The 12,111-nt window shown below is 44.1% G+C and overlaps 1 protein-coding gene across 11 annotated transcripts in view; it reads left to right on the plus strand.

Annotated features, from left to right (window-relative positions):
• GON4L (gon-4 like) overlaps positions 1 to 12,111 on the plus strand; it is a 64,504-nt gene that overhangs the window by 49,151 nt on the left and 3,242 nt on the right. For 8 of the 11 annotated variants that reach the window (XR_012062798.1, XM_072946394.1, XM_072946392.1 and 5 more), the window contains 8 exons: positions 330 to 446; positions 841 to 2,532; positions 2,991 to 3,246; positions 3,730 to 3,914; positions 4,825 to 5,022; positions 6,251 to 6,394; positions 10,737 to 10,880; positions 10,982 to 11,101. Coding sequence is in view for 9 of the 11 variants with exons in the window: in XM_072946394.1 (XP_072802495.1) it covers positions 330 to 446; positions 841 to 2,532; positions 2,991 to 3,246; positions 3,730 to 3,914; positions 4,825 to 5,022; positions 6,251 to 6,394; positions 10,737 to 10,880; positions 10,982 to 11,101 (2,856 nt within the window). In the remaining 2 variants the exon portion in view is untranslated. Of the gene's footprint in view, positions 1 to 329; positions 447 to 840; positions 2,533 to 2,990; positions 3,247 to 3,729; positions 3,915 to 4,824; positions 5,023 to 6,250; positions 6,395 to 10,736; positions 10,881 to 10,981; positions 11,102 to 11,831; positions 11,938 to 12,111 lie in introns of those variants that run through there. The other 3 variants (XR_012062799.1, XM_072946397.1, XM_072946399.1) reach the window with 2 other exon arrangements.

The raw sequence follows: 12,111 nt of genomic DNA on the forward strand, positions 1-12,111 counted from the left end.
TGAAGGTTAATCACTTTCATTGCATCTGTTGAGCACAAGCAAATTTTAAATGACCATTTGCATTGTTTTCTCTGTGACTTAAAATTTTTCCATTCCTGCTGACCAGAATGGAGAGCATCAGAAGATACTGAGCAATTGTAAAATCTTTATTAATTAGGGAGTAGTTAATTTGAAATGCAGAAGCATTCAGCACATGCTGTTCATGTATCTGTTTTATGGATGAGTGTGTGTGTATGTGTCTTAAACCACTGCCTACCTTGCTCCCCACCCGGACAGAGGGCAGTGTTTCTGGAATGAATGTAACTCATGCTTTATTTCTTCATGCTCAGTTTTATAAGAAGACCAAACAGCTGCCCATGTTAATGAAGTGCTGTGAAGAGATCCAGCCACATCAGTGGAAGCCACCTGTGGAAAGGGAAGAACACCGGCTTCCATTCTGGTTGAAGGTACAGTCTTCCTCCTCAAAGTGTGTCAGAAGCAGAAGGTCACCAGAAACATCAAAGGCTACTTTGCACCTCTGATGCTTTGGTTGTAGAACTAGGCCTTAAGAAATCTTCAGTCACCCTTCCTCTACTCCTTCTCCACTCTTCCCCCAGGTGATTCTATAACCTTTTAAAAATGATGGTTAAAATGATAGTTTCCTAAAGGAGATTCAGGGAAGAGCTTCTAGAGTATACAGTTGGAATGCAGTCTTTGTAGACATTTGATCTTGTGCAGAAGAATCCTTCTTGAAATGATGTCTAGAGATTGTCCTGAAAAGGTCCTTTGCATCTCGAAAGCCCTATGATTTTTTACCAAGTTCTGGCACGTGCTGCATCAGAGTGTTCTTGTTCCCAATAGGCCAGTCTGCCATCCATCCAAGAGGAGCTGCGGCTCATAGCTGATGGTGCCAGAGAGGTAGGAAATGTGACCGGAACCACGGAGATCAGCTCAGACCCAGGCCTCGGAAAAGGCGGCTCAGAACTGGGGAGTGAAACTCGGTACCCACTGCTGCTGCCTAAGGGTGTAGTCCTGAAACTGAAGCCAGTTGCCAATCGTTTTTCCAGGAAAGCCTGGAGACAGAAGCGGTCATCAGCCCTGAAGCCCCTCCTTATCAGACCCAGCCCCTCTCTCCAACCTAGCTCTGGCTCTGGGAAGACACTGGCTAGGTCATCTCAGTCAGAAGCCCCTCCGAGCAAAACGGTGGTCGGGATTCCTCGCATGATCCAGCCAGCCACTGTCTTACAGAAAGTGCCAGGTGGCCCTCCGCCGGGGGTCGCTGGGGGCGATAGTTTTGAGTCTCCAGCAGCACTGCCTGCTACACCCCCTGACACCAAGACCAGCTTCCCTGTGCCTGAGCCCCAGACCCTGGTCCCCTCTGCCCCTGTGCCCAAGGTAATGCTGCCCTCTCTTGGTCCTTCTAAGTTTCGAAAGCCCTGTGTGAAACGGAGGGGCTCAAAGAGAAAGGTGGCCAAGACCTCTCTGTGTCTGAAGACTGCCCCCCTCCTCCACTCTGCACCTGTCATCTTCACTGTCCCTGCCACCACTGTGAAGGTTGTGAGCCTTGGCAGTGGCTGCAACATGATCCAGCCTGTGAATGCTGCTGTGGCCCAGAGTCCTCAGACCATCCCCATCACCACCCTCTTAGTTAACCCCACTTCCTTCCCCTGTCCGTTGAACCAGCCCCTTGTGGCCTCCTCTATCCCACCCTTAATTGTTTCTGGCAACTCTGTGAATCTTCCTGTACCATCCACCCCTGAAGAGAAAGCCCAAGTGAATGTGGACATCAGTTGTCCTTTGGCTGAGGGGAAAAATGCCTTTCAAGGCCTAGAACCCAAATTAGAACCTCAGGAACTCTCTCCCCTCTGTGCTGCTGTCTTCCCCAAAGAGGAGCCCAGCCCAGGGCCTCCAGCGGCCGACAGAGCGTGCCGGGAAGAATTGTCGGACAGCAGTGCCTATGGCTGGACTATTGTGAAAACAGAGGAGGGGAGGCAGGCTATGGAACCACTGCCTCAGGGCATCCAAGAATCTCTAAACTCTTCCCCTGGGGATTTAGAGGTAATTGTCAAGATGGAACCTAAAGACTCTTGGGAGGAAATCTCTGGTGGATCCCCTGAACAGGAAATCAAAGAGGAACACTGTGTGGAATTGGGCACTGGCTTTCCACATGAGGAGTCAGGTGGTGCTAGAGAGATGAAGAAACAGACGGCCCTGCAGCAGGAGGAGGAGAGGAGTCAACCAGCTAAAGCCCCTTCAGCTTCTCAAGAGCCTGCTGATGGAGGAAACTCGGGAGAAATGAGCAAAGGGTCCCCAAAGAATGCTTCATCCTGTGCTGACCCTGACATGGTGCTTAGCAGCCCCCTAGGGAAGCCTGAAGACTTGTCTAGCGCTGATGGTCAGTCAGTGGGGACCCCGGCTGGGCCAGAAACTGGGGGAGAGAAGGATGGGCCAGAGGAAGAGGAAGAAGAGGACTTTGACGACCTCACGCAAGATGAGGAAGATGAGATGTCATCAGCTTCTGAGGAATCTGTGCTGTCTGTCCCAGAACTCCAGGTGAGAGCTGTGGAATCTTCTCACGTATTTTGTGGACTCAGTAATAGATTTAATTTACTGATAGTTCACCTGTTCTCTTGTTGGTCTAGAGACTCGACATAGTCCTAAAATCATTTTAATTTGACTTTTGAATGCATTAGGAGACAGAATTTGGGGATTGAAGTGAGAGGAGAGGCATAGGGTGAAATTTTACTTATTATACTTGACTTAAACTCATCTGAACTTTGAATTGAATTACCTGAGCACAATTTAAATGATCAAAAAAATAGATCATAAGTATGGACCCTGGCAAAGGAAGATTATCTTCAGGGTAGAGATGGACTTTTCAAAACACATCTGCTCCCTCCTGTCCTTTGCTCCAAATGATTAACCTCAGTTCCTCCTCAAAAGCTCTTTGCAGTCAGTGCTAGGTGAGGCATTACAGGCCTCATGATCACTCTTTGGGGGGTGGTTTGCAGGAAACAATGGAGAAACTTACTTGGCTCGCATCTGAAAGGCGCATGAGCCAGGAGGGTGAGTCTGAGGAAGAGAACTCCCAGGAAGAGAACTCTGAGCCTGAGGAAGAAGAGGAAGAAGAAGCAGAAGGAATGGAAAGCCTGCAGAAAGAGGATGAAATGACAGACGAAGCGATTGAAGACCCTGCCGAGAAGCCTCCTACCACCTTTGCCTCCCCCAAGACTGCTCCAGAGGTGGAGACCAGCAGGACCCCACCAGGTGAGTTGGGCAAGCCTGTATTCGGCAGGTCTCAAGTGACCCCATTTTCTCAGGGACATGTGCAGAGTGGCTAGCTTGTAAACCAGGTGGCCAGTTTCCAGAGGAGATCCTCTGGCTCCTCCTGCCAGCCTCTCTTCTTCAGAACAGGTGTTTAACCTGGTGCCATTGTAGCGGAGCAGTGCTCAGAAATTTTCAATTTGACTCTCATCAGCTGCTTTGTATTTGTATTTGGTTCACACAAGTTTTTATACTGGTTCTTAATTCATCTGTCACATGTGAGGCCAAGAGCTATGTTTATTTTGGAAAACACTGCTTGTTCCTCACCAAGACAGATGTGCCTCTCATACCATTTTTCCAACAGCCTTTCTCCTGAATTGCCCTATAACATTGAGAAGAATTTTGATGGGAGGGTGTGCACTGGTGGAGTGGGAAGAGTAGGGGTTGCAGGGACAGAGAAACAGTCTTTTTCGCATGTACTCTAAGGAGAGAGCGTCAAAGCTGCTGGAAAGGGCCGGAGCAATCATCGGGCTCGCAACAAGCGGGGGAGCCGGGCCAGGGCCAGCAAGGACACCTCCAAGCTGCTGTTGCTGTATGATGAGGACATCCTCGAGCGGGACCCACTCAGGGAGCAGAAGGATTTGGCCTTTGCTCAGGCTTATCTGACCAGGGTAGGCAAATGCTGCTTCCTGTCCCTGCCAGTCCCTCTGAATAAGACTGCTTCTCCTTCCAGACAGGTGTTTTAAAAGTGAAGTCTGCTCTTCAGGCTGCACAACAACCTTCTATGCCTCTGCCTTTGCTTTCCTGGAATTACCAAAAGAACTGTCTGAGAGAGCCACAACGATGCAGGGTTCAATCATAAGCAGATTTGTTACTACCTTAGCATCACCCCTCTATTGCCCAGAAATTGGGGAAGATGATTCCCATCATCAGTGAGAGGTTATGACTTGACTGGATAGGCTAATGAGGATCTTTACTGATCCCTTGGCTTCAGAAGAAAGACTTTTGGTGCCCTGGCCAGACAGTGGACCTCAGTGATCTTCAGAGACATGAACCAACCGGTTCCTGGTAGTTATCCTTATCTCATCCTTTTGGTAACCAGCTGGTTCTTTTATTTCCCCCCTAGGAAAGTGGTGTACTAGCAGTGATAGTCATCGTTTTTTTGTTTTTGTCTCCTAATATTTTACTAACATTGGTAATTTATATATTATTTACCCTCAGATGATACTGTGCCGAAATATATATACCAAGCACTTCTTATCTGTTTCAGTACAGAGCTGAAATCTGGAGGGAGAGTTTAGGGTTGTGAGCTTGAGAAAAGCTTACCTGGTTTAGTGGGTGGGACTGTGGTCCCTGGAAAATGAAGGCTTTTCAGTTGCCCACTTCCAGAAAAGGAGCTGTGCCTTGCTCATGGCTCTGTGTCTCCCACTAACAGCCAGATCTTAGGACCTGTCAGAGGAGAAGCCTCTGAAGGATACTTTGAGAGCTTTCTAACAGTAACTCCTCATTCTCCCTCTGTACCACTGTTTCTTGTTGGGGCCCAAAGGAAGGGTGTTGATGATTGAAAGTCCTTCTGTATAGGTACGAGAAGCCCTGCAGCATAGCCCTGGCAAGTACGAGGACTTCCTTCAGGTCATCTATGAATTTGAGTCTAGTACTCAGAGGCAGACAGCCGTGGATCTCTACAAGAGCCTGCAAATTCTGCTCCAAGACTGGCCTCAGCTGTTGAAGGACTTTGCTGCTTTCCTGTTGCCCGAGCAAGCTCTGGCCTGTGGATTAGTAAGTAGATGGGCAAAGACAGCACACTGGGATTCCTGGGTCAGAGCAAGACTGGGATTGAATAGCGCTGGTCAGCACTGCTCCAGTCTCCCGCTGCTTTCAGTCAGACCGCCTTCCCCTACAGTAAGGTCATAAGAGCCTTCTTTTCAAGGGATAAGCTTCCCAACTCCTGTCTCTCATTTGCTTTATGCGTAGCATGAGGGGTTTTACCTTTGTTGCCAGTGGAGACCTTAGGGAAATCATATGCCCTTTGCTTCTCACTGTTGTGAAATGGGTGTTCATTCAGCAAATATTTATTGAGTGCCTGCTATGTGTCAGACAAAGTTCTAGGTACTAGAAATATAGTAATTATAAAAGACAAAAATCCTTACCCTCATGGAGCTTACATTCTCTTGGGGAAAGTCAGGTTAAGTAAACAGCAAGATATATATATTATAATTATATATATTATAAAAATTATAAACTATATGTATACAGGAAAATATGTAGTATATAGTGCTTTATAATGATAATGTTGCAGTTTTATGCATGGTGGTCTGGGCAGGCCACTGTGGTAAGGTGATGTTTGAAATGTTGGAGAATAAGGGGAGAGGGTCTAGCTCAAGCGGTAGAGCACATGCTTAGCATCCATGAGGTCCTGCGTTCAGTCCCCAGTACCTCCTCCAAGAATAAATAAATAAACCTAATTACCTCTCCCCATCAAAATAAAATAAAACAATAAATTAAAAATAAATGAATAATGAAATGCTGAAGAATCAGTGTCTCAATGTGAGGGATATCCCAGGAGTTCTGGGTTTGTTGATAAACACAGGAATAAAGGATATGATGAGATTATTCTGATAGTCTTAAAGCAGTTACATGATAATGAGAGATATGCACATCGTGCCAGTCTTCTCTTCCTGCGTTATTATGAGGATCAAATGAGGGTATGTGAAAATTCTTTGTAAACCGTGAAATGTGTCTCATCTCACAATCCATGAAACAGTAAACAACTTGAGATGTATAACCCTTGAATCTTTCGTTTATACTTTAGTTGTCTTGGGTTGGTAGACGCCAGTGACCCAAGGGGGACAGATGCTGTGGTCCTAAAAAAGATCTCACAATTGTAAACCAGAGCTTTGTTAGCTCCCATGCCCCTAGCACATTTTTCTTGATTCTTATGCTTAGAACCATCAAGTCCTGCTCAAGCTGTATAGGTGACTCCTTTGCCCTTTTTCCACTCTGGTAGTTTGAGGAGCAGCAGGCTTTTGAGAAGAGTCGCAAGTTTCTCCGGCAGCTGGAAATTTGCTTTGCAGAGAACCCCTCACACCACCAGAAGATTATCAAGGTCCTCCAGAGCTGTGCAGACTGCCTGCCCCAGGAGATCACTGAGGTATTCTTTCCTGTTTTGCTGCCTTTCCATTGTCTGGGCTTTCGGCCTTCCCCTTCTCCCCTCCCTAACCTATCCCATATCCTCTTGCTTCTGAGCAATGGGCTTCCTGGAAGGGATGAAGAAGGCAAGGAAGTTTTAGACTTACCTAAAGCATGAAGCACTGGGACGGGTGGTGGTTGCCATCTGAAGCCAGAGCCTGACTGCTCTTCATAGGCTCAGGAATGCCCTCCGTGCCCTGGAAGGGAAGTCCAAGGAAGAAGGAGATGGTGCCCAGGTGGGGCTTGCCTCCTGGCTCTGCTTGACTTAGTGCCTGGGCTGGAGATCAGTATGGCAGGGATAGAGAATGGTGTCATTAGGAATCAAACCTGTTAATAATACAGGCAGACCTCAGAGATACTGCATGTTTGGTTCCAGACCACCACAATACAGTGAATATGGCAATAAAGCGAGTCACACAAATTTTGTTGTTGTTTTTCAGTGCATGTAAAAAGTATATTTACACTATACTGTAGCCTGTTAAATGTGCAACAGCATTACACTTAAAATATAGTTTACATACCTTAATTAATGCTAGCCATCTGTAAATCAAGTACACTTCAGTTTAAAAAAAATGCCAACCATCATTTGAGCTTTCAGTGAGTTGTAATTTTTTTGTTGCTCAGGTGTCTTGCCTCAGTATTGATGGTGCCAGCCGATCAGGGTGGTGGTTGCTAAAGGTTGGGGTGGTTGTGGCTGTGACTGTGGCTGTTTCTTAAATAAGGCAACAGTGAGGTTTGCCGCAATGATTGACTCTTCCTTTCATGAATGATTTCTCTGTAGCATGCAATGCTGTTTGATAAAATTTTACTCACAGTAGAACTTCTTTCAAAATTGGAATCTATCCTCTCAAATCCTGCTTTATCAACTAAGTTTAGGTAATATTCTAAATCCTTTGTTGTCATTTCAACAGTCTTTACATATCTTTACCAGAAGTAGATTCCATCTTAAGAAACCACTTTCTTTATTCTTCTGTAGGAAGTAACTCCTTATTTGTTGAAGTTTTGTCATGAGATTGCGACAATTCAATCCCGTCTTTTGGCTCCACTTCTAATTCTAGTTCTTTTGCCGTTTTCTATCACATGTGCAACTACTTCCTCCACTGAAGTCTTGAGGCCTTCAAAGTCCTCCATGAGGAATGCAAACACCTCCTTCCAAACTCCTGTTAATGGTGATATTTTGACCTCTTCTCATGAACCACAAATGTTCTTAATGGCATGTAGAATCTTTTCCATGTTTTCAATTTCTTTTGCCCAGATCCATCAGAGGAATCACAATATAGTGTTATTAAATGTATCTTTTTAATTTTTAAAAACTTTATTGAAGTATAGTTGATTTACAGTGTTAGTTTCAGTTGTACAGCAAAGTAATTCAGTTATACATATTTTTTTTTTCAGATTCTTTTCCATTATAGGTTATTACAACATATTGAATATAGATCCCTGTGCTATACAACAGATCTTTGTTGTTTATCTATTTTGTATATAATAGTGTGTATATATTAATACCAAATTTTTAATTTATCCTTCCCTCCCAACCCTTTTCCCCTTTGGTAACCTGTAGTTTGTTTCTTATGTCTGTGAGTCTATTTCTGGTTTGTAAATAAATTCATTTGTGTCATCATTTGTTTCTTAGAGTCCATATATAAGCAATACCATGTGACACTTGTCTTTCTCTGTCTGACTTACTTCACTTTGTATGATAATCTCTAGGTCCATTCATCTTGCTGCAAATGGCATTATTTAATTCTTTTTAGAGGCTGAGTAATGTTCCATTGTATGTATGTACCACATCTTTATCCAGTCATCTTTTGATGGGCATTTAGGTTGCTTCCTTGTCTTGGCCATTGTAAATAGTGCTTCTATGAACATTGGAGTGCGTGTTTCTTTTTGACTTAGATTTTTGCTGGATATATGCTGAGAAGTGGAATTGCTGGATCATATGGTAACTCAGGTTTTGGGGAGGTTTTTGTCTTTAATTCTTATTTTTTGTTGAAGTATAGTTGATTTACAATGTTCGTTTCAGGTGTACAATGTTCGTTTCAGGTATATAAAGCGATTCATTTATACATATACATATATATACATACATATATTTTTTCAGATTCTTTTGTATTACAGCTCATTACAATAAATTGAATTTAGTTTCCTGTGCTATAAAGTAGGCCCTTGTTGTTTATCTATCCCAAACTCCTAATCTGTCCCTTCCCCCCTTTTCTATTTCTAGTTTTTTTAAGAACCTCCATACTCTTCTTCATAGTGGCTGCACAAATTTACATTCCCACCAACAGTGTAGGAGGGTTCATTTTTCCCCACACCCTCTCCAGCATTTGTTATTTGTAAACGTTTTAATGATGGCCATTCTGACTGGTGTGAGGTGATACCCCATCGTAGTTTTGATTTACTTGAAATGTGTTTCTTATATAATAAGACTTGAAAGTCAGAATTACTTTTTGATCCATGGGCTGCAGAATGGATGTTGTGTTAGCAGGCATGAAAACAGCATTAATCTCGCTGTATGTCTCCATCAGAGCTCTTGGGTGACCAGGTGCATTGTTAATGAGCGGTAGTATTTTGAAAGGAATCTTTTCTCTGAGCAGTAGGTCTCAATAGTGGGCTTAAATATTCAGTAAACCATGTTGTCAACAGATGTGCTGTCATCCAGGCTTTGTTGTTCCTTTAAAAGAGCAGAAGCAAAGTAGATTTAGCATAATATGGAAAGGCCCTAGGGTTTTCAGAATGGTAGAGGAGCACTGGCTTCAACTTAAAGTCACTGGCTGCTACAAAAGAGTGAGGCTGTCCTTGAAAGTTTTTTTTTTTTTTATTGAAGCGTAGCTGCTTTACAGTGTGTTTCAGGTATACAGCAAGTGATTCGGTTATACAAATACATACATATATTTTTTTCTTTTCAGATTCTTATTGTTTTGGATAAAAATAATTTTTTTCATTGAAGTGTAGTTGATTTATAGTGTTCGTTTCGTGTGTACAACAAAGTGATTCAGTTATACATGCACATACATATGTGTATGCATGTGTGTGTATGTGTATATAGATAGAGATATAGATATCTGTCCTTTGAAGTTTTGAAACCAAGCAGTGACTTCTCTCTAGCTATGGAAGTCCTAGATGTCATCTTCTTCCAGTACAAGGCTGTCTTTTCTATGCTAAAAATCTTTTGTTGGGTGTAACCACCGTCATTATCATCTTAGACCTTCTGGATAACCTACTGTAGCTTCTGTATCAGCACTTGCTTCTTCATCTTGCATTTTTGGAGACGGTTTCCTTCCGTAAACCTCATGAACCACCTCTCCGAACTACAAAATTTTTTTCTACATTTTCCCCTTGTCTCTCAGCCTTCATAGAACTGAAGAGAGTTAGGGCCGCGGTAGGCTTTGGCTTAAGGGAATGTTGTGGCTGGTTCGGTCTTCCGGTTTGATCTTAGACCACTAAAACTTTCTGCATATCAGCAGTAAGGCAGTTTCGCTTTTCATCATTTGTGTGTTCACTGGAGTAGCACTTTTAATTTCCTTCAAGAACTTTTCCTTTGCATCCACAAGCTGGCTGACTGGCACAAGAGGCCGAGCTTTTGGCCTGCCTCAGCTTTAGACACGCCTTCCTCACTGAGCGTAATCATTTCTGGCTGTTGATTTAAAGTGAGAGATGTGTGACTCCTCCTTTCACTTGAATGCTTAGAGGCCACTGTAGGGTTATTAAATGGCTTAATTTCCATATTGTTGTGTCTCAGGGGGTAGGAAGGCCTGCGGAGAGGGAGAGGGAGACAGAGGGGGAATAGCTGGTCAGTGGAGTGGTCAGAACACACAGCATTTATCGATTAAGATTGCTGTCTCTATGGGTGCGGTTCGAGGTGTCCCAAAACAATTACAATAGTAACATCAAAGATCACTGATCATAGAGCCATAATATATATAAAAATAATGAACAAGTATGAAATGTTGTGAGCATTACCAAAATGTGACACAGAGACACGAAGTGAGCAAATGCTGTTGGAATAATGGTGCTGGTAGACTCACTTGACTCAGGTTGGCCGCGAACCTTCAGTTTGTAAAAAACGCAGTGTCTGAAGTGCATTAAAGCAAAGCTCACTAAAACGAGGTGCATTGTACTCCTCTTGTGCAGGGAAGCATGGATGGAGAGGAAGTTTAAGAATTCTGAGTTATCAAAGAGAGGTTTCTCTGTGTCTCCCAGTTGACAGGGAAAGTAGAACTCGGAAGTGTGTGGGATTGATTTGGAATGGTGGCCCAGAGAGGCTCTGGGGACTTCATCTCTCCCTCTACAACCCTCCCCAGCTCAAGACACAGATGTGGCAGCTCCTCAAGGGCCATGACCACCTACAGGATGAGTTCTCCATCTTCTTTGACCATCTGCGCCCAGCAGCTAGCCGGATGGGTGACTTTGAAGAGATCAATTGGACTGAAGAGAAGGAGTATGAGGTATAGACCGTGAGGCTGCAGTAGGGTTGTGAAGGGGAAGGTCGTGTGTAGGAGGGATACCTGCCCAGGGTCTGTGTTGAGTGGCACCCACTCCTCCCCAGTTTGATGGCTTTGAAGAAGTGGCCCTGCCTGATGTGGAAGAGGAAGAGGAACCTCCCAAGATACCCACAGCCTCCAAGAACAAAAGAAGAAAAGAAATTGGGGTCCAAAATCACGATAAGGTATACCAGGTTGTTGGGGATTATTCATTTTTCATGAATCAGACTTGAGTTTTCTGTCTAAGTGGGTCTCTGACTTAGTGTGGGATCCGAGGCAGTCGTGGAGCAGGAACCAATGGTCGGGCAGCTGTGGACACGCAGAGCCCCTGGGAAGGTCAGTGCAGGTGCTGAAGGGGCCCCACCCCTGATTGCCTCATTAGAAGCATCTGTTTCTCTCTGGCTCAGAGCTGTTTCTCTTATCTTTGGGTCTTCTTCTTTCTGTTCGTGTGAAAAATGGAACCAGGATTCCTCATTTTGATTATGACAACAGCTAATACCTAGCTTGTTACGGAGTGTCATGTATCTCTTGGAGTTATTTTTCATGAATTATTCACTCATTTAATTCTCACAGGACCCTGTGAAAAAAATTGCTCTTGTTTGCATTTTACAGAAGAGGAAGCTGAAATGCAGAGAGGGGCCATTGCCAGGGTCTCACGTTTAATAAGTGGCAGTGCAAGTTTATGCGCCCAGGTGGTCTGGCCCGAGTCTGCTCACGCTCACTGCTCTCTGTTGTTCTTCAGGAAGTAGTCTTTTTAATTCATGGCCTTTCACTACATGTCTTGTTACTCTTGGGGAAAAACTGCTGCTTAGTAGCTGAATGACCTTGGGCAACTTACTTAATCTCTCTTTGTTTCAGTTTCTTCATCGTCATTGGGGATAGTAATGGTACTTATGTCTTGGGTTTATTGAACAGAGAGTATCATTGAGTGAGCCTTCCATATGTACAAAGCCCTCTCTCAAGGGGATTGGAAGAGAGGGGAGAGCTCAAGGCACAGGGAGACAGAAACAAAGACAGACGAGTGAGTAGATCATATTTCGTGATGGAGCTCTCCAGTGACTTTGCCTCAGATTGTATTTCACTTCGTATTTCTTGAAACATCTGGGCAACTGGGATATATCAGTCTTTGGGTCGTTTAAGGATTGTTTCAGGGATTCATAATAGGCTTTAATTGAGTTTGGGCGTTGATTTCCCC

This window comes from Vicugna pacos, chromosome 21 (assembly GCF_048564905.1).
Source record: "Vicugna pacos chromosome 21, VicPac4, whole genome shotgun sequence".
Classification (NCBI taxonomy): Eukaryota; Metazoa; Chordata; class Mammalia; order Artiodactyla; family Camelidae; genus Vicugna; species Vicugna pacos.